The sequence below is a fragment of the Xyrauchen texanus genome, chromosome 8 (genome assembly GCF_025860055.1).
Source record: "Xyrauchen texanus isolate HMW12.3.18 chromosome 8, RBS_HiC_50CHRs, whole genome shotgun sequence".
Classification (NCBI taxonomy): domain Eukaryota; kingdom Metazoa; phylum Chordata; class Actinopteri; order Cypriniformes; family Catostomidae; genus Xyrauchen; species Xyrauchen texanus.
The window spans coordinates 26,225,127-26,252,255 of record NC_068283.1 but is presented as its reverse complement, the minus strand read 5'-3'; the positions used below and the strand labels follow the sequence as shown (position 1 = coordinate 26,252,255).

General features: G+C 37.8%; 2 protein-coding genes across 2 annotated transcripts; one reads left to right on the top strand and one right to left on the bottom strand.

Moving 5' to 3' along the window:
• Window positions 1–54: 54 nt before the first annotated feature.
• Window positions 55–21,620, bottom strand: moto (minamoto). Its single transcript, XM_052132726.1, has 8 exons — window positions 21,609–21,620; window positions 21,379–21,486; window positions 20,769–20,929; window positions 20,512–20,625; window positions 12,258–13,968; window positions 9,499–9,630; window positions 7,208–7,388; window positions 55–338 (listed from the first exon to the last, which is right to left on the bottom strand). Exons 1-8 carry the CDS (start codon window positions 21,618–21,620, stop codon window positions 136–138), a joined length of 2,622 nt encoding a protein of 873 aa, XP_051988686.1. The 3' UTR covers window positions 55–135.
• Window positions 21,621–24,650: 3,030 nt separating this feature from the next.
• On the top strand, window positions 24,651–26,791 carry fzd2 (frizzled class receptor 2). The gene has a single exon (XM_052132142.1). It carries the CDS (start codon window positions 24,848–24,850, stop codon window positions 26,498–26,500), a length of 1,653 nt encoding a protein of 550 aa, XP_051988102.1. The 5' UTR covers window positions 24,651–24,847; the 3' UTR covers window positions 26,501–26,791.
• Window positions 26,792–27,129: the final 338 nt, after the last annotated feature.

The window sequence follows — 27,129 nt, the reverse complement described above, 5'->3', positions numbered from 1 at the left end:
CTTAAATAACTCATTCATTCCTCTTAAAATCCTATCATCACCTCTTGTGCCTTTGTAGACAGGTTCAATTGATGTTACTCTGTGTTTCAAAGCAAAACACACTCGCACACAAACTCTATACCTGCCAGACAGTGATCACAGGGCAGCCAGTGCTCTCTCTAAGCTGAACTGTTCAGGACTGTCTTGCTCTAAAGGCGAGCAGGTACCTTTCTCTTGTCTCTCTTCTGGAAAGCTGCTTGTTTTGGGCAAAGTCATTTGCAATGCACACCAAAGAGCAGATCGGGCCTTCCTGGTGCTGCTGCACAGGTCCTTCACAGCAGATGCCAATAGAAGGATCTCTGAAGATTTCAGAAGAAGAAAACAACAACAACAACATAAGAAAGAGTTTGTATAACATTTGAGAATTACAGTATAAGTTACATCTGCAATATGAGACAAGCTAAATGATAGCCTTTGCTCAATGCAGAACAGTTTTCAGTTAGCTATATATACAGGTGCTGGTCATATAATTAGAATATCATCAAAAAGTTTATTTATTTCAGTAATTCCATTCAAAAAGTGAAACTTGGATAATGTATACATTCATTCCACAAAGACTGATATATTTCAAGTGTTCATTCCTTTTAATTTTGATGATTATAACTGACAACTAATAAAAAAAAAACAAAATCTGTATCTCAGAAAATTAGAATATTGTGAAAAGGTTCAATATTGAAGACACTGGGTGCCACACTCTAATCAGCTAATTAACTCAAAACACCTGCAAAGGCCTTTAAATGGTCAAGTCAAGTCAATTTTATTTGTATAGCGCCTTTCACAACACACATCGTTTCAAAGCAGCTTTACAGAATATCAGCATTAACAGAAGATAAAACTATAATATCTATTAAGTCGATTAATCATCATTGTGTAATTAGATAAAATACGATTTTTAATAGTGTTTAAAAATAATTAAATGATAATTGTATTAATAACCCCAGTGAGCAAGCTGTAGGCGACTGTGGCAAGGAACACAAAACTCCATAAAATGTTGATTAATGGAGAAAAATAACCTTGGGAGAAACCAGACTCACTGTGGGGGCCAGTTCCCCTCTGGCTAACATCATGAATGTAATGTAAATATTAATTATGTATAGGTAAAATCATGGTTTAAAATTATTAAACTAAGTGTTAAGGGTCAGTGATTAAACATCAATTGTGTTTGAACTGTAAGAATAATGACCAACGTCTTTGAAGTCCATCTTGATTAATTGCAGAAGTTCACATAGATGCAATTGTCCTTGTTAATTGGCTGATGAAGGCTTTTGTTGGCAATAGTTAGTCTAAGCATTTCATTTCAAGATCGTAGTCCATAAATAGACCGAGGTGATGCAGGTTGGAGTTGGCATCATTTCATCCTCTGAAGTCCGTCATAATAGATTGAAGTGATGTTTGGCTGGCACCGGCTGCATTTAGTCATCATCATTCTGCGACATGTGGCAGTGGAGTCCAACATGAAGCAGGAATGGTGCTGGATCCAGCCGGTTCTGGTGACCTCAGGATAGCAGTCCCGAGGTTGAGACAGGGAAACAAATAAAAAGATGTAAGCGTAGATGCCATTTAATTTATTGCAGAGTTAGAGATCATGCTCAATGTTTCTGGTTTCTGGTTCCTGGTTCCGGCAGACCCAACTAAAGCAGCCTAATTGTGGGTTGGAGGATAAATTAGGTGTATGCCTGGCTAAATAGATGAGTCTTTAGTCTAGACTTAAACTGAGAGAGTGTGTCTGCATCTCGAACAGTGTTTGGGAGACTATTCCATAGTTTAGGAGCCAAATGGTCTCTCAGTCTAGTTCTGTAGGCAACACAATCATGGGGAAGACTGCTGACTTGACAGCTGTCCAAAAGACGACCATTGACACCTTGCACAAGGAGGGCAAGACACAAAAGGTCATTGCTAAAGAGGCTGGCTGTTCACAGAGCTCTGTGTCCAAGCACTTTACAAGAGAGGCGAAGGGAAAGAAAAGATGTGGTAGAAAAAAGTGTACAAGCAATAGGGATAACCGCACCCTGGAGAGGATTGTGAAACAAAACCCATTCAAAAATGTGGGGGAGATTCACAAAGAGTGGACTGCAGCTAGAGTCAGTGCTTCAAGAACATCACGCACAGACGTATGTAAGAAATGGGTTTCAGCTGTCGCATTCCTTGTGTCAAGCCACTCTTGAACAAGACACCGCGTCAGAAGCGTCTCGCCTGGGCTAAAGACAAAAAGGACTGGACTGCTGCTGAGTGGTCCAAAGTTATGTTCTCTGATGAAAGTAAATTTTGCATTTCCTTTGGAAATCAAGGTCCCAGAGTCTGGAGGAAGAGAGGAGAGACACAGAATCCACGTTGCTTGAAGTCTAGTGTAAAGTTTCCACAGTCAGTGATAGTTTGGGGTGCCATGTCATCTGCTGGTGTTGGTCCACTGTGTTTTCTGAGGTCCAAGGTCAACGCAGCCATCTACCAGAATGTTTTAGAGCACTTCATGCTTCCTGCTGCTGACCAACTTTATGGAGATGCAGATTTCATTTTCCAACAGGGCTTGGCACCTGCACACAGTGCCAAAGCTACCAGTACCTGGTTTAAGGATCATGGTATCCCTGTTCTTAATTGGCCAGAAAACTCGCCTGACCTTAACCCTATAGAAAATCTATGGGGTATTGTGAAGAGGAAGATGCGATACGCCAGACCCAACAATGCAGAAGAGCTGAAGGCCACTATCAGAGCAACCTGGGCTCTCATAACACCCGAGCAGTGCCACAGACTGATCGACTCCATGCCACGCCGCATTGCTGCAGTAATTCAGGCAAAAGGAGCCCCAACTAAGTATTGAGTGCTGTACATGCTCATACTTTTCATGTTCATACTTTTCAGTTGGCCAACATTTCTAAAAATCCTTTTTTTGTATTGGTCTTAAGTAATATTAAAATTTTCGGAGATACTGAATTTGGGATTTTCATTAGTTGTCAGTTTTAATCATCACAATTAAATGAAATAAACATTTGAAATATGTGTGTAATGAATGAATATAATATCCAACTTTCACTTTTTGAATGGAATTACTGAAATAAATTTTTGATGATATTCTAATTATATGACCAGCAACTGTATCAGAGCATGTGAATGAAGCGGAGCAGTGTGACACTCTGCTCAATAACCCGCTCCATGCATGTGCGCTCCGCTCAGCCGCTCACGGCCCAAGCGGACGCTCCTCAAGTATCGCTCACCGTTAAAAAAAGCATTCACTCAAATCCCGCTCAAACATTAAATGCCTCTGTAGTATATTTGTTTCCAAGCACATACGCATGGGGTCGCTACAGTGGCCCTAGCAACTGCCCCTTTGTGTGAAATATAGACTATAGGGAGACATTTATTAAATTATCAAATGATTAGTAATGTACACATCTGAAATTATGTGATTGTATTGGGTTTTTGTATATAAAATCTCGCTGTTTATTTTGGACTGGTTTACAACTGCTGTTAGATAATCGGGTCTATCAGACCTTACTTATCTTTTGTAATCAGTCAAATATTTCTCTGTTAGCACATATGTCATTGAACATCTTCATATAATGCCTTAAAAACATGCCTCTACACGTGATAAAACATATGTGCATTGGCGCGGAAACTCGCATACATGCAAATTTGCACTTTTCAATTTAAACTGGACCTGAGTAATACAACTGACCCAGAAAACCTCAATCTTTTCAACTTTAAAGTTTGTTCATGTCCTTTGTCAATAATGAAAACATGGACTGGTACCAGGAAAAATATTGCAGGAAAAAGTGAAATTCATAATTGTTTTTCAGTTGTCTAATATGTTTCTGATTTAACGCTATAACACTTTGGGTCTGTAAATTAAAATTAGAAATTTCTCATCCTAATTTTGTGTTCAGTTTTACAGGGTGAATTATGTTATCCAGAAAACAGCAGTCAATGTTTTTCTCTTTTTCAGTGTTGCTGCTTTATTAATATTCCCTATATTTTTATATGTACAAATCATATGCTATCTAAAGGACTGTGGTTATTTATATAATAATTATTATATTAGTAGATACCATGTGCCCCCTTTGTTTTTCCTTGATATTTTTAAAGCATTATTAAGTGAATCTGGACTTGTGTTCATGTGTTGAGCATGCACTCTTTATGTGTATGGCAAGGTTTAACCATGAATTTAACAAATAAAAAATATTTGTCAGCATAAAGTGAGATTATGTCCAATATACTGTATGTATATTAGACAAAATCAAGTTTAATGATCCTAAAACAAATACAAATTATTTAATTCACAGATTACACTGCCTTCTTTTAAGAATATTTTTTTTCTTCTAATGTACAATTAAGAAGAAAATAATTAAGAATTATTTAAATATTCAATGCTTACATATTCAATTTAGGGTGCTCTAACATTCGCAACCCTGCAGAACTGGGCCTGCATCTAGATGACAGCTGCACTGACATGATTCCAAAACAATAAGATACATTACTTATCTATTCATTTATTATTGAATAGTAGTGTAGCCTACTAGCTCACCTTTTGCTGCACTACATCGCGTAGCACATCCTCTTGCTTTCTGGCAATGTGACACGTACGATTCCAAAAGGAATATTTGCTAATTGTCATGGTCTTTCCACACTTCCTTTCGGTTTCCTTGTTCTTAACTTTGATTTATGCTTTGCATTTGTTTAGGCTATAAGGTTTGCAACTTCACTAAAACCTTAGAGCTCCATAACCTCAGGCCTATTGCTTATTTAGCAGATTCCCAAACCAGCATATCACACTAGCACATTCTGGGTTGAGCGATCGGCACTGAGCGACCTGAGCGAGCGGAGCAGAATCTTCAAAAAGGCACTCTCCGCTCAGGTGGAATTATCACTGCTCCACTCAATGCTCTGCTCTCGCTTCCACTTACATGCTCTGATATACTGTATATATACAGGGCATCCGGAAAGTATTCACAGCGCTTCACTTTTTCCACATTTTGTACAGACTTATTCCAAAAATGGACTGAATTCATCCATCCATCCATCCATCCATCCATCGTCAACCGCTTATCCTGTGTACAGGGTCGCGGGGGGATTGAATTCATTATTTTCCTAAAAATTCTACAAACAATACCCCATAATAACAACGTGAAAGAAGTTTTTTGAAATCTTTGCAAATTTACTTAAAATAAAAAATGAAAAAAAATCACATATAAATAAGTATTCACAGCCTTTGCCATGACACTCAAAATTGAGCTCAGGTGCGTCCTGTTTCCTCTAATCATCCTGAAGATGTGTCTACAACTTGATTGGAGTCCACCTGTGGTAAATTCAGTTGATTGGACATGATTTGGAAAGGCACACACCTGTCTATATACGGTCCCACAGTTAACAGTGCATGTCAGAGCACAAATCAAGCCATGAAGTCCAAGGAATTGTCTGTAGACCTCCGAGACAGGATTGCATCAAGGCACAGATCTGGGGAAGGGTACAGAAAAATGTCTGCAGCATTGAAGGTTCCAATGAGCACAGTGGCCTCCATCATCAGTAAATGAAAGAAGTTTGGAACCACCAGGACTCTTCGGAGCTGGCCGCCTGGCCAAACTGAGTGATTGGGGGAGAAGGGCCTTAGTCAGGGAGGTGACCAAGAACCTGATGGTCACTCTGACAAAGCTCCAGCGTTTCTCTGTGGAGAGAGGAGAACCTTCCAGAAGAACAACCATCTCTGCAGCACTCCACCAATCAGGCCTGTATGGTAGAGTGGCCAGACGGAAGCCACTCCTCAGTAAAAGGCACATGACAGCCCACCTTGTGTTTGCCAAAAGGCATCTGAAGGACTCTCAGACTATGAGAAATAAAATTCTCTGGTATGATGAAACAAATATTGAACTCTTTGGCCTGAATGGCATGCGTCATGTCTGGAGGAAACCAGGAACTGCTCATCACCTGGCCAATACCATCCCTGGTGGTTGAAGCATCATGCTGTGGGGATGTTTTTCAGTGGCAGGAACTGGGAGACAAGTCAGGATCGAGGGAAAGATGAATGCAGCAATGTACAGAGACATCCTTGATGAACACCTGCTCCAGAGCGCTCTGGACCTCAGAATGGGGCAAGGGTTCATCACCCAACAGGACAAACAACCCTATGCACATAGCCAAGATAACAAAACAGTGGCTACGAGACAACTCTGTGAATGTCCTTGAGTGGCCCAGCCAGAGCCAAGACTTGAACCCGATTGAACATCTCTTGAGAGATCTGAAAATTGCTGTGCACTGACGCTCCCCATCCAACCTGATGGAGCTCAAGAGATCCTGCAAAGAAGAATGAGAGAAACTGCCCAAAAATAGGCGTTCCAAGCTTGTAGCATCATACTCAAAAAGACTTGAGGCTGTAATTGGTGCCAAAGGTGCTTCGACAAAGTATTGAGCAAAGGCTGTGAATACTTATGTACATGTGATTTTTTTTGTTTTTTATTTTTAATACATTTGCAAAGATTTCATACAAACTTCTTTCACATTGTCATTATGGGGTATTGTTTGTAGAGTTTTGAGGAAAATAATTAATTTAATCCATTTTGGAATAAGGCTGTAACATAACAAAATGTGGAAAAAGTGAAGCGCTGTGAATACTTTCGGATGCACTGTGTATATATATATATATATATATATATATATATATATATATATATATATATATATATATATATACCGTACTGTGCAAAAGGTTTAGGCACGTTTTAACAATGTTGCGTAGTGAGGATGTCTTCAAATGTAATGACATAAATATTTTTCATTTATCTATTAATGTCAAAGTCCAGTAAACATAAAAAAGAAAAATCAATATTCGGTGTGAACACCTGTGCCTTTAAAACAGCACCATTTCTCCTAGGTACTCCTGGACACAGTTCTTCTTGGTTGTTGCCAGTGGGTTGTTCCAAGCTTCTTGGAGAATTCGCCACAGTTCTTCTTTCTATTTAGGCTCTCAATTGCTTCTGTCTCTTTATATAATCTCAGACTGACACAATGTTTAGTGGGGGGCTTTTGTGAAACACCTTATGTGCCTAAGACTTCTGCACAGTACTAATATATATATATATCCTTATTTACTGCATAAGAAATGTGTGGGATTCTGGGTTGTGGCTTTGCATTTGATCACAAGATGTGGCCCTTCTGCTTTTGTTATATTGCTTGACTCACTGACCCCTGTCCTCTCTAAAGAAGGCTACAGGCTGCCTCTGTCTGCTGCTAGCATTGATGAACTCATCCTTCCGGCGTGCCTGAGTGATGTAGATGACCTCAAGATGTCTGTCCAATGCTGAACAGATATTAGCATGAAGCGGGAAACTACGCAGCTGTTCCATCTTCCCCAACAAACCTGCCACCTGTAACACAATGCAATAACACAGTAATATATGGAATGTTAATCGAATTCATGTAATCAAATTGCACTGCATTGCAAATACAAAACATAGTAACTGTCAAACTGAGTAAAATTGCATCTGTTAGACTATAGCCTAGTTTCCATCCACCTTTCATGCTATTTTTTTATCAACAAAGTGAAAATGTGAAAAATAAAATTGCAAAATTTGCCGCCTTCTGTCCGTTTCCATTCAAATGGCCTTTTATTGATAAAAAAAGGGTGTGCGTGATGACGTCTTGCCTAAAAAAACACTTTGTCACATAAGTGTTGGTTTAGCGCAAAAGAAATCTGCCCTGAAGCTGTTTCCATTAAGAAATGTGTGTTTATCGCTAATTCGCCTCCCAGATGTCCCTAATTTTTTTCCACCGATGTTTTGGTAAAATGGGGAGATCACTGAGACAATTCATTAAAATTAGCCAGTTTACTATCATTTTAATTTATCACAATAAAAGCAATGAGAATTGGAGGAATTGTAATCTAAAGGGAAAAGTTGCCCTTCTGATATGACTGTAATATTGGTCCTGATGTTGCACCTATCGCAGGTTGGCTAAGGTTCCGACCTGAAAGCGGATCGTCATGGCCCTGTTCAAGCTGGCAACCTGCACCAAGTAGTGGTGGAAAATTTCTGTCTCAGTATAAGGACCATCGATCGATGTGTATATGCGGTGTGCACAGCTATTAAAGGGAAAAAAATTATGTGGCGTAATATCAGGGTTTACATATGATATTCCAGATATTCAATATTTTGAACAATCATCTAATCTAAAGCATCATCATCATCACAACTGTATTATGTCCTGCATTTTTCTCCAGCAACTTTTAATGACCAACCGAACTTGATTATCATCTAAAATTGATTTTAGCTTCAAAATGTAAATTAATATTTTCTGAAGAAGCAGTAAATGCGATCTGAGGTAAAGATAGTTAGATTTAAGATATTTAAACGCTTTAAAATGTTCAAAAGCTTGTTTTCTGAAAGTGAACTCTGCATTGGACAAATAGTTCTGTTAGTTTATAGTCTTGAAAAAAGTGCAGAACATTCTGAAAACGTCATTCAGCCTACTTTATTAATCTACAGAACAGAGTAAAGCTAATTTAAGTTTGAGTAAAGTTTGGTAATTATTTTTTTTTATTTAATGCTTTTTTCGATTGGTAATTCATTTTTTTAATGTAATGCTTTTTTTGTTTGGTAATTTATTTAATTTAATACAGGGAATTTTGCCGGCATTTTTTCAAAAGTAAACTAAACAATAATTTAATAGAATTGGGCTGTAAGTGTTCCAAAAAAAAAAAAACCTGCTGAAGCTTTTCACCTAGTATTGTGTATTTATTCTTAATTTAAAACATCTTTGTGGACAGAAATGATATGTTTTATGTTTTGTGGGCTAATTCTGTGACTGCCGTCTACTTTTTTGAATGGTGTGGAAAAGAAACTTTATTAAATAAACGGATGGATACTGTGATTAAATTAATCACAAACAGTGGCCATTAATTTGTTCAACATGCACAAAATATTTGTGTTGGCACTCCTGGAAGTGTCATGTTTGCAGCATCGGATCTATATGCCGTGAAGACAATCCATAATCACGTACAATAAATTGGCTTTCAATACTGTTGTCATGATTAACACATGGCTAACGATTGGGGAAAACTCTGACATGTGACTATAATTGTGACATGTTTACAAACCATTTTTTCGTGACACTTGATTTATCGACATAGAGTTTATGCACTTAAGTTAAACGGAAAAATATTATATCACATTTGTGACATTTTAGCAATAATGTGCATTTCCGTCAGCTTTATTTTGATGCACTAAATCTTTTTTCGCAAAAAATCCTTGGATGGAAACATAGTTTATGTCTGTTCAGTGACAAATAGATTTAGCTCAGCTATGCCCAAAAACACTTTAAAGCCATTTTTCCTCGGTTTCATTATTGGAGTTGTTGGACTGCATGTTGGCTTTGTGAGTAAAATAGCCTACATTACTAACAATTTAATTCTAAAATATAAAATCACATTGAATCACAATGGACTATATTTTTAGGGAAAACACTGGTAAGAAAGCTGACCTTGGCCTGTTCTCGCAGCTGGTCTACAATGAGTCGGTCCACTCTGGAAGGGTTTGGAGGCATTTTGGGTAAAACATTGGTCACCACAGACACACGTTTCCCTGGGTAGCTCTTTATGAGAACAGCTTCTGCCTGTCCGATAAAGAGTCAGAGAAAAATGTTACACATTATATCTGTTTCACACCATTTCGTGCTTTTGACATGAAAACAAGAAATGAGATTACTGTGTAAGCAAATAAATGTGGATACAACATAATTCACTTTTGGATTTAACAAAATTTCAGAGCTGAAATAACATTTCCATAAATTCATTTCCTTAGTTTAAACTACAATGCATAAAAACTGGATATTTTCTGAAAAAAAAATCAACGACTATGTGTATACTTTTATGGCTCATGCTTAAATTAATAGTTCCCCCAAAAGGATTTTTTTTTAAATTATTTACTCACCCTAATGTCCCTCCATATCCATATGGCTTTCTTTCTTAAGTCGAACACAAATGTTAGCCTCACACACTGTTCACGTTCCATACAATGAAAGTGAATGGTGTCTGAGGCTGTCATTCTTCCTAACATGTACATTTTTGCTCCATGGAAGAAAGAAAGTTATACTGGTTTGGTAGTGGTGAATTCTCAGGGCCAACAAAGCCTTATTTTTTTTATCCTTTCATTCTCATTCACCTTTTTGCTTATGTATATAAAACCGCATTCCACTCCTAATTCAATTACAAATCAACCAATCAGATTGATTTATTTGTTCTTGGTGGGTGTGGTCTTTAGGATACGTCCCAGTCGAGGCCTTCTAGCTGGCCTTGAATGACGCAATCCTGCTTTAAGTGATGTACATCATTTGAAAGCAAAGAGTGTAAGATCAAGCTGATGAGTCAGCTGTCATCACTGCCTTTATCACCATTAAGAAAGAGATTGTTATGGATTTAAAAACCCTAGATGTAAACAGGAAAGTAAGGCTGATTTTCACTTCAAGTAAATTGGTAAGTGCTGTTACTTGAAAAGTAACCATATAAACTTATGAAGCAAATTTTATTAGTTTTTACCTGGCATTATAGACCTCCTTGGTTTTGCCTTTGTACGTGGACTAGAAGTCGACCAGTACAGTATATCGATATATCACCAATAACAGATTTCTAGAACTGTCGTTATACAGTATAAGAGTGGCACTTCACTGATGCCTTATGGTGTTTGTTTTGACAAACTTTTGAGACTACACTCTGCATGGAGCAGAACACTTCAGATGTGGATTTAAAACATCAACAACGAAAAGGTATGTATACAGTACACTAAAGTAAACGTTTTCATATCATTATAAAGTAATTACCTGTTTTTAAACAATTCTTTAAAAAAAACTATATGTATAATATAGTAGTATAATAGTATAAATTTACTAGAGATATCAGACATTACATTTGGCATTATAAGGAGAATATGAGGTCCCTTAGCATTATTATACATTATCATCATATACACAGTTTAATATAGCACGATCTAGAGGTCGACCGATATGTCGGTTTTGCCGATTAATCTGCACCGATAACATATTTCTGGAACTATCGGTTATCGGCAAAAACCCACACCAATAGTTTTCCCCATTGCGTCCAGTGCTGGAACGTCTGGGAAGGGTCTGCTGTCATTATACAGTATGAGAGCAACCTCTAGATGCAAAATAAAAACTATTACTTCACTGATGCCTTGTGGTGTTTGTTTTGACACATGAGACTACACTCTGCATGGAGCAGAGCACATCAGATGTGGATTTAAAACATCAACATTGAAAAGGTATGTATACATTACACTATAGTACACGTTATCATATCATTAAAAAGTAATTAATTAGTTAACTAGATGCTGCATGATTAGTATGTATAAGCTAACCTCAAGCATTTAGAACAATGTGACAAAAATACATACAAGTCCTACCCAAATGTGTAAATGCCACGATTGTTACCATCTATTACCATCTATTTGCATTAGTTTATATCCAGCTTGTCACGTTTATGCATTCGTTAGCCAGCATAGTTACATATTTAAAGCTAGTACCGTGAGAAAGCAAGTTAATATCTTCATGCAGCTGAGAGAAACGTATAAACAAATCAGAAACGCATTTGATATCAATAAAAAAATTTATCCTCACTGTAAATGATGACTTCATTCTTCCACTAAAAAGACTAGACACAGCACAACAAATACAGTTTAACTGAAAGCAGGTTTCTCAATATGCTTTTATAGTACTTTTTAATTAGACACATCATCTAAAAAACAGCGCTACTGCACGAGATGCTGAATAAACAAATACAAAGGGAAACAAAGATGTTCTTCTAGCATGCATTTACACCCAAAAACAAATGGATGGTAGCAAAAGTGTTTGGTGTGAACAGCCCCTTACAGTAGGTGGAGGTCTTTGGCCGCTGTGTCTTGCTCTCTTATAAGCATATCTCAGATTAAGCAATGAGTTGTTTAAATGCTTTGTCAGGAAAGATCTACAACTTGTGTCTGTCTCGAGATCCTTGCGTGTGGTTCCAATCTGTTGTGTTCTGTCTGTTTGATCAGCCCTTGGCCTGGGCTCATATTCTGAGCCGCTTCACCACCGAGTTCAGCCTAATACCACTGCTATCAGTGAATATTGCTACTCTACATACAACTGTACTGAATAAAAAACACTGGAGTTTGGAACAACAGGGTTACTAAATGATAACAGAATTTCCATTTTTAGATTAACTATCTCTTAAAGAACTTTGCACTTACTTTCTTCCTCTCTCTTTCCAGCATCCTCCACTGCTCGTAACACTCCTCCAGGTAATAGTGTAGCTGACTGTTGGGGCTTCCTATTCCCTGAGATAAACTCATGGCAGACAGAAACCCAGAGAAAGCCCCATCCCCTGATGCTTGGTTTGGTCCAATACACTCTTGCAGGTAAGGGCTGAGGGCTGAACGGTTTCCATTTGACAGAAGTTCATTTGTGTCAATGTGAGGCACAGAGCTGTATGGCAGGTGGGTTTGCGACTGGATCGGGTGGCATGCATTTTTTCTGGGATCACCCATTTGATAGAGGAATGGGAAAAGTTGGAATGGTGTGGGTTTGGCTGAGTTTGAAGCAGCTCCATTGTGTCTGACTTGTCCCCCATACATACTGCCCAGCTCTTGATATGGATTCTGCAGAAGCCCTGGTTTCCTGTCCAGCTGTTTAGGGAAACCAATTGGAAGTTTAGGTTTCGTGCTAAATCGTTGAGTAAAGCGCCCATCGATCATGAGACCAGCCGTCAGCCTGTTGTTCTCTTGCTGGAGGTCAAAATCTCCAATGTCTACATTTCCTGCTCCATTTCTCAACCCCTCCTGACTAACCTGGCCTATCCTACCCTGTAGATTAACTCCATTCCCTTGACTGAAATCAGTTGGGACTCTTGCTGCAGCTCGTAACATCTGCTGAGAAGGAAGTAAGGGAACAACCCCAGGCAAAGTCATAAGCTTTGCTAACCCCTGAGATTCAATGTTGCCGTTGGTTTTAGTCGCGACCTTAGTTTGGCTCTGATAGTGGTTTGGCTTGGTATGCTGGAACTGATTTACACTGGATTGTGCTGCATTTCTTCCAATTTGGCTGCCTTCTTTGCTTGGGTGCAGGGTTGGAGGGATGAAGCTGGTCGAAAAGGGTTTAAGTGGCTGTTTTCCGAAACCCAAAAAATCATTTGTAGGGTAACCACTCTGTAAAAGAGTCTTTTTGACCCCTACTTCCACTCCTCTTTGCTCCACATGGCTGCATGTCATCTCTGTCTTGAAATCTGGCATTTGAGTTATGAACTCTGACATTCTTTGAAAGGGATGACTTTTCTGTTCCATCATGTTTTCCTCCTGATTCCTCTGGACCAGAAGATTGTTCTGAGCAGATTCTCTGCAGAAGCCACTATCCTGCTCTGCCAAAAGAAAGGCTAGTTTACTGACATCCTGCATAGAAAAAGATTGAGTTGTTCTCAGTTTGTCTTTGTTCATAGGTGAAAAGTCATGGGATGAATCGAAATAGGAGTCATCCATTTTGTTTGGAGGGCAGCAGAAGTTGTTGACTGTGCTAAAGTATTCCTCATCCTTCTCAGGTGTAAAATAATCAGGTTTACGTGCCTGATTCTGTGAAAGGTAAGAGCTTAATGCTGGGGGGGTGCTCAGGCCTGGGGGACGAATGATGTTTTGAAGATGGGAAGAATAGGTGTCAGCCTCTCCGTTATGGGATGAGAAATGACAGGGTGGTGCAGAAGCATCAAAACCATTAAAATTCTGAAGTTCGGCCCACTGATGAGATTCTCTGCCTGCAAGCTGAGCGCCAACATTGGTGATTGGTTTAGGGCAAATCTGGTTTGATGGAAAGCCAGGGATGGGTGGCATCTGCACCTCATTAGTGAAGTACTGCAAGCTGTCCTCTCTTATTAAATTTGGAGACCACACACCTTTCATACTAGATGATGTCCTGCTAAGATAGTGTAAAACAAGCAAAAATATATTGTAAAAATAATTTATTCAAATAAATAACAATGATGAATCAAGTCTAAAGAAAGATGCTTGGATTAAATTATGAAATTACATAAAACAATGAGCACGTTTACAGTACATGCACAATCTTACACTGATTATGCTTAATAAACCAACAACGTGTCTGGTCATGTAAACACCTTAAATGGTTTTGTGCGCATACCTGTTCATGTTTTGACGTCAGCAAAGATTAATCAGATGATTTTAAGTTTCATGTAAACACGATTTTGGTTGGTTGATTATGGAAAGAAACGTGCACCTAATTCTATTTAAGTTGCACATACGCGGTACATATTCTGTCTGAGAAATGTGGAGGAAGGCGGAGCGGTTTAATGTGAGACTGAAAATATTGTTGCACGCACATAGCATTATCTTTGGAGTATGCAAGTGTACACGATTTCAGCAGGCTTCCCATTTGTGCTCCAGATACAGGTGATATACTCACGATTTTGCGGCACGAACTACTGTATATGACCCACTTGAAGTTTTTTTTTTTTGTTTACCTTCAAGCACTATGGAATAATTCAAACATTTCAAACAGCTAGACATCCTGACATTTTGACCACTACTGACAAGGGAAACAGCTATAACAATGCGTCAACAATTGTGTCATGCAGATTTTTTAAACTACACATCATCACCTTAGATAAAATTCAGTTTGAATTATGTTAGATATTCGGAAACAAAAGGCCAGGTTTGACTACAGATTTTACTTAAATAATTAAGAGGCAAAAAAAGTGTTTATTTTCAATGGATAGTTTAAAATAATCATAATACCAGTCAATAACATTTCAGACTGAAATAGGGCTGGACATTGACACAGATTCCCCGATTTGATCTGATTCTGATTCACAAACACTTGATTTGATTCAGATTTCGATTCTATATCAATTCATAGGGATATATTTCAGTTATGATGTCCCTTTTGCTTATATATGAATTAAATTCTTATCTAGCTAATGCTGTTTATTATACAGGGTAGGGCTGGGCAATTAATATATTATTTTTTTTATAATTACGATTTTGGCTTCCAACGATTATGAAAACAAGATAATCGAGATAAAACGATTATTGTGTACATTAATCCTTTCAAATGCTTACAAACATTCCATTTCGCAATTGAACATCCCAGCATTATATCTTTGAAGCATCCTTTCTTAAACTCCAAATTTGGCATTTCTCTGTGCAGTCAACACCGCGTCTATGAGTTGCGTGAAGTGACCGGGGAAGAGATTGAATCTTCTCCCGGCTGATGCACACTTTGGATAGATAAGATTATAACGTGATGGCATGCTAAGTAGTGAATCATAATATATGTGTCACGTTCACTGTGTGTGTCTTGTAATGAAGAAAATTATCGATACGCAGCTCAATTAAGAAGAGAAGTTAGTTTTTTGTGAGTTAAAGATGGATCAAAGTGAACAAAGATGAGAGATTTTAGTCAAATCTTAGCCCATTATACACTGAACAAAACCCTTTTTTGATTAGTCTTTGTTGGCTTGTTTTCCAAAATAATAACAAAAATTCCTTTGAAACAATGTACATTTCCTTTAGGAGCTATACTGCAGAAGAAAAAAAAATTAAACAATTCAAAGAAAATGTTGAATAAAATATTTAATCAGGGGTTGACATTAACATTTGTCTGGGACAAGTGGATTTTTGAAGGGGCAAGGGAAAGAGAATTTTACTTGCCCGACCAGACAAGCAGACTGATTAAAACATCACTAATGAAAAATAACCAGCTACATTTGTGATAGCCTAGGCCTGTGTCACTTATTAGAAAGTTAATATTCTTATTCTGCTGTTGAAAGTAATCCAGAGCACGTCATTTTATAATTCGCTAGCAATCTAGTAACAGCTGCACCCTGTATAATAAAAAGTAGTTTTTGCCTTTAATTTTCTCAAAAAACGATACAGTTTTAATTGACCTACATGATTTACAATTCAAAGTTTATTACAATGTATGAAGGACAATGAGAAATCCTTGGCAGAAAAGTAAAATGTAGTATATGTAATATGTAAAGTTATGTTCATTCATTACACTTTGGTAATCAAATATTCACCTGCCCTATCCAATAGTCTTCTAAACCAGTCACTTTTCACATAGGCTAAATCAAACATATTAATAAACACCAGGCAGCACGTCACAAACACTTAATAAACGCTTTTTCATCAATATAGTAAGAGTCGCTTTCTTCTGCACTCAACAGGAGAAGCACGTCTTTCTGTGATTTCCGCAAAGTACCATCATTACTGCAATATGCGCACACACAGATCTAAATCGCGGCTGGCTTGACCGCAGTCATGCAGACGTCCTGGTCCTTCAAGTTGGCTGGCAATGAAATTGACCAAACGTTCAGGGTCACTGTATTGTCTACGACAAAGTTGTAGATGTGATAATCTTCTTCTAAGGTGTCTGACACTAATCTGGAAGTTGTCAATGACAGAGAGACATACAGCTAATTCAGCTTGAGTGAGTCCTTGATCAAAGTAATGACATATTCGGTCATCCATTATGCAACAGTGTGTTTAGCTGTTGCCTCCAGATAGACTTATTGAAAACAACTTTTTGTTATGCCAAGATCACGAAAAAAATTAAGTCATTATCACGAGAAAACAACTTTTTGTTATGCCGAGATCACGAGAAAATTAAGTCATTATCACTAGAAAACAACTTTTGTTATGTCGAGATCACGAGAAAATTAAGTCATTATCACTAGAAAACAACTTCTGTTATGTCGAGATCACGAGAAAATTAAGTCAATATCACGAGAAAACAACTTTTGTTATGTCGAGATTACGAGAAAATGAGACAGAAAAATAATTATAACACAAGGCCTCTTTGAGCTTCCGTATGTTTCCTTTAAAGAGCTCCGCCTCCGCTTATTCCACAATGGTACATGCTTCTGAATGTACTTTTTTTTTATATAATTCCCTAATACTTTGGGATCTACATAAAATAAACTGTGAAAGTTTAGAGTGCATCTGGACTGATCTGTGTAATTCGTCCTCCATCAGGCGTGAACTGCTGCTCTCACGCGTCATCGTTACGTTAAATGAGATCAAACGACTATTCAACAACGAACATTTTTCGCGTAAATTTTGTATTGTCGATAATGTCGACTAAAAGTTTCAGTCCTAATGCAAATTATAATATGCTTTTAAACTCACCTGCTTTGGTTGCTTAAATTAATCCGGGTGTCTGTCTTTCATGTGCTTTATTAAGTTTGATGTGTTTCCTCCTTTCGTCAGAAAATTGCGAAAGCAGCATTTACAAATAGGTTTTTTGCTGATCTCTGATGTTTCCCTAACCTATGAATTTCCAAACCTGGCTTTTTCCACTTTTCTTTTAGACAAGATTCAGTTGAGACTCTGCAGCAGCAGCTACTTTGCTTGTCGTCATCTTTTGCTTGTGAGTGTTCGAAAGTTCCCGACTCTGCATGGGTACCGGGTAGACCCAGTACTCGGTACCCCGGTACCTCCAGAAATTCTGGTATCGTAAAAAAAAATTTGTTTGAGTACCGTCTTGGTACCGGAGTACCGGTATTTTTGACAACACTAGTGCTGAACATGCGTGTGCTAATGCGCACCTGAGCGGTCAAGTACATTTCAAAATTACGCCAAAATGCCCATCTTGGTGAGGTATCCAGCTGATGCGCACTCTGTTGCAGGGACGTTCATCCCTCGAGCGTGCAAACTTAATGCAACTAGATAATAACGCAATGGCTCATGACTTATTGAATCATAATATAAGTCACTGTGCATTTCTTATGGTGAAGAAAATTGCCAATATGCAGCTTTATTAATAATAGAGAGTTTGTTTTTTGTGAGTTAAAAATGGATTGAAGTGAACAGAAAGGTGAGAGAAGACATCTTCGCCCCATTATACACTGCAAACTTTAGGAACTATACTGCAGAAGAAAAAATTGTTATCTGAGAATGTTGAATATAATATTTAGGGATGTCCCGATACCACTTTTTCCACTTCCGATCCGATTCCGATAACGGAAATCTCAGTATTGGCCGATACCGATCCCGATCCGATACCAGTGTTGTTTTATTGCATAATCAGTTTATAATATCTTTACATTATTGTGTGGAAATAATTGGGTGTACTCTTTAATATGTAAAGAAACACAAACCTTTAACTACACATTATTTCAATATAAATGTATAGCTTATTAAGAAACACTTTATTAACTAGCATACTGGATACTGGCACTCCCTGAGTTCTGATTACACGCACCTGCATATCATTAGTGGCTAATCAATGACTGCACACTCTCTCGCTCTCTCTCTCTCTCTCTCTCTCTCTCTCTCTCTCACTTTCACACTCTGTGCCTGTTCTCATCGATAGTAGAAAGTTCTGGAGTCTCAGAAATAATATGTCAAACATGTGTCTTCATTATTGCCTGCAAGTATCATAAAATTGTTGTAAGTTATCTCTTTCATCGTGTCTATACACTGTCTGGATATTACTTACCTGCTGTTTGCCACTCTGCTTAACTGGATTTACTCACAATGTTTACATCACTTTTTCAATCCTCTGCTCAATAAACCCTGCAGAGTTCATATCTCTGCTGTGAGTCTCTCCATGACAGCTTTAACTTTTAAACCCTCACCCTTTTTATTCACAGTTTGTAACGATCGTTACTGTGTATTCATGTTTATCACATTATAATGCAGTGTGCCCCTTTAAGAGAGATGGTTACGTCACTCATGACGTGTACTATGCGTGATGACATGGTTGGAGATGAGATGAGGACATTGTAGATGCTAGACGTGCTCTACCCTTTTTTCTGTATATTTTATTTTATACGTTTTGTGACGCTAAGGAAGAGTAGCTCTCATGTATGAGAAGATTGCATTGCCTGTGCACTTGTCATTAAATGTGCGTGATACAGCCTTTCAGCCTTCAAGCTCTTTCTTCCCTCGAGTTCTCTCGAGTTATCCGGTCCAAGCGTTACAAGTTTAATTCGCTTCTTATTTATATTCTGGTTAAATGCACCTCCAGTGCCGTTCTAAGTCCATATTATAAGTGAACCAAACTGCTGAGCATCTACATCTGAGATGTTTGTTTGTAGCGCTCAAATATTGTGCACGTGTGAAGGCTATAAATAGCCGCGCGTGTGTGTGTAAACCGAAGCACCATTCACTAACGGGCTGAAGCTGCGCGTGCATTTATATGTTTACTTATTAAACACAGCCTATTGCAATTCACAGAGCTATCGCGTGTCTTCAAGTGGCTTTGAATAAAATGCACGAGTCATATGAACCGCTTTAATTGTGTTTTAACAGTTCTTTTATGTCATTTTTTAAGCTTGACAGTAACGAACATGACTAACACAGAGTATCGGATTTGGGTCGGGCTCGTCAGACCGATACCCGATCCGTCTAAAAACGTCAATATCGAAGCCGATACCGATCTAGGTATCGGATCGGGACATCCCTAATAATATTCAAAATATAAATATTTTTAAATATCTAAAAATCATTTAAAAAATATGCATTCACTTGAGAAGCAGCATATAAGATATTCAGACTTGCTTTTAGAGAATAGATCTTGAATATAAGTATATTTTGTCTTTACTGCACTCGCAGAATTATAACCAAGTAAAAAATACACTTGTATACAAAATACACTTATTTGTAAAGCAAGTCTAAATATCTTATTGTAAAATATACATTTTACAAGCGCACACATGAAGCGAGCCACAGCAACAACGGCAAAAGCAGGAATGATTCTGAATGTGTCTGAAAAAATAGCAACAGACTGTCTGAACATATTGTTCATTTATAGAGAAGGAATGCACATTTGGGTTTAGCAAACAGAAACAAGGTATCAGTATCGATATCAAAACATTTTAAACGATACCCAGCCCTAATAACAATAGTTTTTTTTTTGCAGTGAATTTCTTTACAGAATTCAACTTAATAAATAGTATTTTTCCCTTTAATTCAGTGAACGTCATTTAGAGGTATTTTTAAAAGATGATTTTGTCCTCTTTATTGTTAGTAAGCACGTTTAATACAACCTTTTAAGTCGGGGCACAAGTTGAATAATCGGTTAAGTGCTAATGATTAATCATTGCAATAATCGCAGAATAGTCGAATAATCATTCTAATAATAGTTCGTTTCAGCCCTAAAATGTACTAAAAGAATCACCATTTGTCATATTGGAAACAAGTCTATATAGCCATATTAATAACAACAAGCTTAGTTGGTTACATTTCTGATAAAGCTGAAGTGTATAATTTCTCCACTAGTGTCATCAAATGTAATATCAAAAATAATTATTGTTTTAAACAGGTTTTCCAAGCACCTTCCCATCTCTATTGGTCACCCTTAACAGATGGTCCCTCGCCCAACTTATGCCAAAGGTATTTGTTGATATGGTCGGGATGCTCAAACTAACAAAACAATTAAGTATTTTAACATGAAAGTATTTTAACAAAATGAACCAATAAATCAAGAGGGACTTACTTCTCTGAGAAGCGTGAGGAGTAGTGATCTATTGAATCTGGTTCTTCCAAGATGTTTGACACTAACCCATAAAGATCAGCTTCACTTCCGCCGTTATTGCTATCTACCTGACGTCTAGAAATTATAAACAATATTTTAGTACTTAGCTAATAATAAAACCCTTACAACAAACTTTTGGCTCATAATATTAATGTGTTAACATCTTACTCCTAATTGCCACATTATTATCAATATGAATAAAAATATTTAAAAATAACCTGATATTAGGTATTCCTTGAGACCAATCCATTGATTTACAATCATCTTCCTGAGTTGGCCAAACTGTATATGGCAGAGGCGCATGTTCTTGCAATGTGCCGTCTGATAATGAGTTGTAAGACTGAGACAGGCATCCACTGTCATTAAAACTATTCTGCACCTGAAGGAAAACATAATGAGATGAGAACTTTCTTTGCTCCTGCTACATACTTGAATGTCCCAAATTTTTGGAGCGTGTTGCAATCATCGGATTTGAAACTACTGTACATATAAGAAAACAATGGAATTCACAGTGTAAAACAACATATAATGTGTAGTTGTAGTGTTTTCATTATAGCAAATGATGAGTATATTTACAAATCACTCCATTTTGTTTTTATTAGCATTTTTCATACTGTCCCAACATACTGTTTTCGGAATTGGGGTTGTATGACATCTGACTTCTCTAAATAAGTTTCAATACTTACAGGCATGAAAAGTTCAATAATCTACCTTGATGAAGAGTTACAATTAAAAAGTGGCAAATCAATACAATAAAAATATTACTGTTGAATCTTTAGGGGTCAGTTATAAAATTTGACAGTTTGAAGAAGTGTTTCTCACCTGAACCTTGTATGGTGAAAAGTAGGAGTCTGGTTCTGAGTTATGAAATCGATCAAAGATTATTCTTGCTCCACTTGTCTCCACATTAATTTTAGTTTTCACTGCATTATTAACCTGAAACAGAGGGAAAACAACATATCAGACATTACTGTTTTAATAACATCTACTTTGAGAAACAAATTTAGAGTCATGACAATAACGTACAACTGTAAAAACTGGCTAGACAGTTCTAATACCTGAAGCTTCATCTAGTCTCAAATTACTAACCATAATTATAACTAATTAATAACTAGGTACTAATTAGTAGGGGTGTGCAGCAACGTCATTATCTATATTTATATCTGTATCTGTCTATGTATTCCGATAGAACCGGGTGTGGTCGGACCTTAAACCGGAAGTGCGTCAAAAGTAAATGAAACGAAATGAAAATTTTAAAGTGATACTCTTACATTTATAGTTTCTATTAATAAAATATACCTTGTATATCCCTTTTCATAATAATAGTCAAATAATAATAATAATAAATTATGGAGGCCTGTGTAGCTCAGCGAGTATTGGCGGTGACTACTACTCTGCGGTGTCATTCACAGCGAGCCACGTGATAAGATGCGCGGACTGACTGTCTCAGAAGTGGAGGGAACGGAGACTTGTCCTCCGCCACCCAGATTGAAGTGAAGTAACCATGCCACAACAAGGACCTAATAAGTAGTGGGAATTGGGCATCCCAAAATTGGAGGAAAGGAGATTAAAAAAAAATTGATAATAATAATAATAATAATAATAAATTATTATTATTATTATACAATTATTATTTAAAATATATATTTATTTATTTTCTTACCAGACGAAGCTAAATTTGTAGGCTACATTAACTGTGGAATACATTGTGGTTTCTCCTGGTATTTCAGATATTAATATCTGCATGAAACAGAATTTTCATTTGTCTGTGCCTGTATAACAACATTATTCTGAAGGCAGGAGGTGCCAAGCAAAATGTGAAATGCCAAGCATAATAAATACAAATACCATGAATAATAAATACAAATTAATAATACAAATAAATACAAATTCAAACATTAAAATAAAATCAATACAGCCTACAAACAGGTGCAAGTCTAGCTTGATTTTTTTTAATAAGACACCATTATTTAGTTAAATAATACTCATAATTATAATAATAATAATTTAGCACAATTTAAAGAAGAAGAATAAAAGAAGATGGAGTTTCACATAAGGAGGAATATTGCTAATAGATGAATAATCTATTTTTCTGAATAAATTCTTAACTGGTTAATAACCTTAATTGTTAATGTCAACTTTCAGACAGATAGACGAGCTCGGACATGTAATCATCACTTCAGGTAAATTTAGGCTATAAATAAATACATGAATCACATGTAAATCGTGTGATACATTAACATAGACATTTCAAGAAGTGGAAAGTGTATACGATGTCGTATCTTAGTTATTATTACACTTGACAAACTCCAGATGCACAAAATTAACAGAGATCGCAAACGGCCATCTGATCTGAAATCACAACGTGTGCATTCATAAGGTTTACACTTTAAGAAATATTGGCAGAACAAATTCATACATTCTTTGTAATTTTGGATGTTTATTTAAAATGTCTTTTTATCCTTGTGCTTTTTGGATAATCAGTCATACAAATATTTTTAAATTATTCGGATGAGTCCGTTATTCGTTTTGAAGTCATTATTCGTGCCTTTCTGAATAAGATATTTGGATTCGGGCACATTCAGACACACACACAAGAGAGAGAGACACACACAAACATATATTGCACAATAAACAATTGTTTGGACACATATACCTGTCTAATATAATGAGAAGTCATCTTTCATCAGACATAAATGTAAAGATTTTACCATATGCGTGAAAATCTTTGACGTAATGTTTGCCGAGAGACTTTTACATTACATCAAATGAGGCCTTGCGGTGAATTTTTACAACTACTATCTGGCTTCACCAAAGGAATTTAAAAATGGTAAAAATGCAAAACAATTAGTCGACATTTGGCGAGTCATTGCCCTTTACTCCTTGATAATTTTATAAGTTAGCCTACGTTGTGAATTCATAATTAAAATGACTAGTAAATGAATAAACTAAAATCTGACAGAAAAAAAGTGAACTAGCCAGAACTTTGCCCTCAGAAAGCTCTTACCTCCATTGACAATTAATTTAGCCGGCAGCCGCCAACCGTCTCTTTAAATTACTTAAATTATAAATTAAAAATAATTTGTCCACGATTGTTCAAATTAATAATACAACTGATTTACAGTGATAATAAATTAAAGACGTCAACCCCACCGACAGGCCAAAATCCTTCACAGAAATCGTTCAGAAGAGCTCGCGATCTCGCCCTTCTACTTCACCCGCGAAGCTTTCGTCGTCTCGAGCCGACAGCTGATTCCCTAATTTCTATTGGCTAACCTGGTTTCAATTAGCCAATCAAAATGCATCTCGTTCACGCTTAGCAACGCATAACTAATTATTTACTCCGTTTTGTCCATAGATATCTGTGGTTTTAGCCATTTCTTTTTTCACACGCTAAATTCTGAAATGTCGAAAATAAAAAAATATTATTTAGTTTCATTTTTCATTGAAAATACATATACAAGAAAACAAAACAAAAAGTACTGAATAGTATTGACGAAACATGGCCACACGATGTCCCTGCGTTTTAAGAAACCTTAGCTAGACACACTGTATACGGTTGAGACCTCTCCAGAAAAATACAATAAAATAAAAATATATATCTCTAACCATTCCTGATTAATTTATATTAATACATACTGTAACAGACACGTATTGCAGACAGACAGACAGACAAATAGATAGATAGATAGATAGATAGATAGATAGATAGATAGATAGATAGATAGATAGATAGATAGATAGATAGATAGATAGATAGATAGATAGATAGATAGATAGATAGATAGATAGATAGAACAACGTTTATTTATTTATTTCTTTTAGAAAGGAGTTCAAGAGATGTCTCAAATCATACATGATGATCACAATCATACTTGAACTATTCGGATAAAACTTTTTTGCTTTACGTTTTTTGTAGACTTCTGGCAAATGGTGTTGCTATGGAGCTTCGGCAATTCAATTGGTCAAAAGACCTTGTGATGTGATGGGGGTTTAGGGTAGAAATCTGTTTCAAGACCCCCAAAATCCCTCCTCCCTCTCACACTCCCTTCAAAGTCAGTAACAGACAGCCCAGGGGGAACTTGAAACAGTCTAACGGACAAAGGGGGAAAAGTCATGCAGTCACTCTTGCGCGCAACAGATATTCACCGCAAAGTATGTGATTTACTGCAGTTCATGTGTTAACCGAGATTTTGTGTTCAAGATTAGCCTACAATATGCCACCGAAAGCACAGTTTGCGTAATATTTTATTCCGTGAACGTGAGGTGTTAGCTGCAGACGGAATTTTCAAAGACAATGCAGACGAGCAGAAGTTTGCGTCTCTTTTTGGCACTGACGTTGCCGTGCTGTTTCGTGGCGTCTGGACAATATCAAGGAGATAAAGGACTCGCCGTCCCTGATCATGGATTCTGTCAGCCAATAACCATCCCTCTGTGCACAGACATCGCTTATAATCAGACTATAATGCCGAACTTGGTCGGACACTATAACCAAGAGGATGCGGGTTTGGAGGTCCATCAGTTTTACCCGCTGGTCAAGGTACAGTGCTCTCCCGAACTCAAGTTCTTCCTGTGCTCCATGTATGCACCCGTGTGTACAGTTTTAGAGAAAGCCATCCCTCCGTGTCGCTCCATTTGCGAGAGGGCAAAGTACGGTTGCGAGGCCCTCATGAACAAGTTCGGCTTCCAGTGGCCAGAGCGCCTGAGATGTGAAAATTTCCCCGTGTTGGGTGACGGACACATTTGCGTCGGTCAGAACGACTCCACGGCCACAGTGTCGCCCGTTCGCATGCCTGTTCCAGGAACACCCGGAGTTCATCAGTACTCGACGCCGGACAAACCATTCCGCTGTCCGTCAATGCTCAAAGTACCGTCCTACCTCAGCTATAAGTTCTTGGGTGAGTTGGACTGTGGTGCGCCATGTGAGTCCTCTAAAACGCAGGGCGCCTATATGTTCTTCACGGACCAGGAGATTGAATTTGCCCGGATTTGGATCCTCATATGGTCCTCTCTTTGCTGTGCCTCCACGTTATTTACTGTAACCACATATTTAGTGGACATGCAGCGTTTTAAATACCCAGAGCGCCCTATTATCTTCTTGTCTGGTTGCTATACCATGGTCTCCGTTGCATATATTGCTGGCTATTTCCTTGGGGATAAAGTTCCGTGCAATGAGAACTTTTCCCCGGATGGCTATAAAACCATTGTTCAGGGTACAAAAAAGGAAGGGTGTACCATTCTTTTCATGATGCTGTATTTCTTCAGTATGGCCTCATCTATTTGGTGGGTCATCCTGTCTCTTACCTGGTTCCTGGCTGCGGGTATGAAATGGGGCCATGAAGCTATTGAAGCCAATTCCCAGTACTTTCACCTGGCTGCCTGGGCTGTTCCAGCTGTAAAGACTATAAGTATTCTGGCCATGGGTCAGATTGATGGAGACGTGTTAAGTGGTGTCTGCTTTGTGGGCCTGAATAACCTGGATCCATTGAGGGGCTTCGTGCTGGCCCCCCTCTTCATCTACCTCTTCATCGGCACCTCTTTCCTCCTCGCTGGCTTTGTGTCGCTCTTTCGCATTCGCACCATAATGAAGCACGACGGCACCAAGACAGAGAAGCTGGAGCGTTTGATGGTTCGCATAGGCGTCTTCTCGGTTCTCTACACCGTCCCGGCAACCATCGTCATCGCCTGTTTTTTTTACGAGCAAGCCTTTAGACAGCACTGGGAAAGGAGTTGGATCAGTGCAAACTGTAAGAGCCTGGCCATTCCCTGCCCCATGCAGCCAGCTCCACACATGACTCCCGACTTCACCGTCTTTATGATCAAGTACCTCATGACTCTTATTGTTGGAATCACTTCAGGATTCTGGATCTGGTCTGGAAAGACGCTGCACTCTTGGAAGAAGTTTTACACACGTTTGACCAGCGGCGGGCAAGGCGAGACCACAGTGTAAAACAGTAGACTGTGAATTCTTTGCACATTCTTAAGTAATAACTGACTTAATTTCAGAAATACAAACGGTTAAAATCTCACAAATAAAGTGCCTTCATTTGTCAGTATTTTGAAAGGAATTATGCCTATAGCCTTGTTTCCATAAGCACGGAATGTCAGACCGTATGAGACTTTTTGGTAAGTTTTTGGACTCAAGTGGAAAGCGAAGTGGTACATAAGCCACTTGATTTCTCCAAACAAACGTGGCCAATTTGATACCAAGTGCAGAAATGTTTTCCACCCTATTCTGTTGCCCCCCTGTTTTTTCTCATAAGCTGCTGGCCATAAAAACCTTTTTGGAAAGTGAGATACCAGCTGGGAATTCAACAAACGACAAAGCAAACAGAGCTGTGGGGGAGGAAAGCTTGAAAGGGGATGACTTGTCCTCTAATAAGTCAGGCAGTTGTGTTAAGTGTAATTAAAACATTGTAAATAATATTTGTAAAAAGCTGTATTTGAACATTATTATATATTTGTATTTAAGCAATTGTATTCTTTTGTGTTTTCAAGTTTGATACTTTCTTACAGTAGTATCAAGAATTTGATTTGGTGCTACTAGTCTCGCTCTCTCATATCAGATAGCGTTCTATA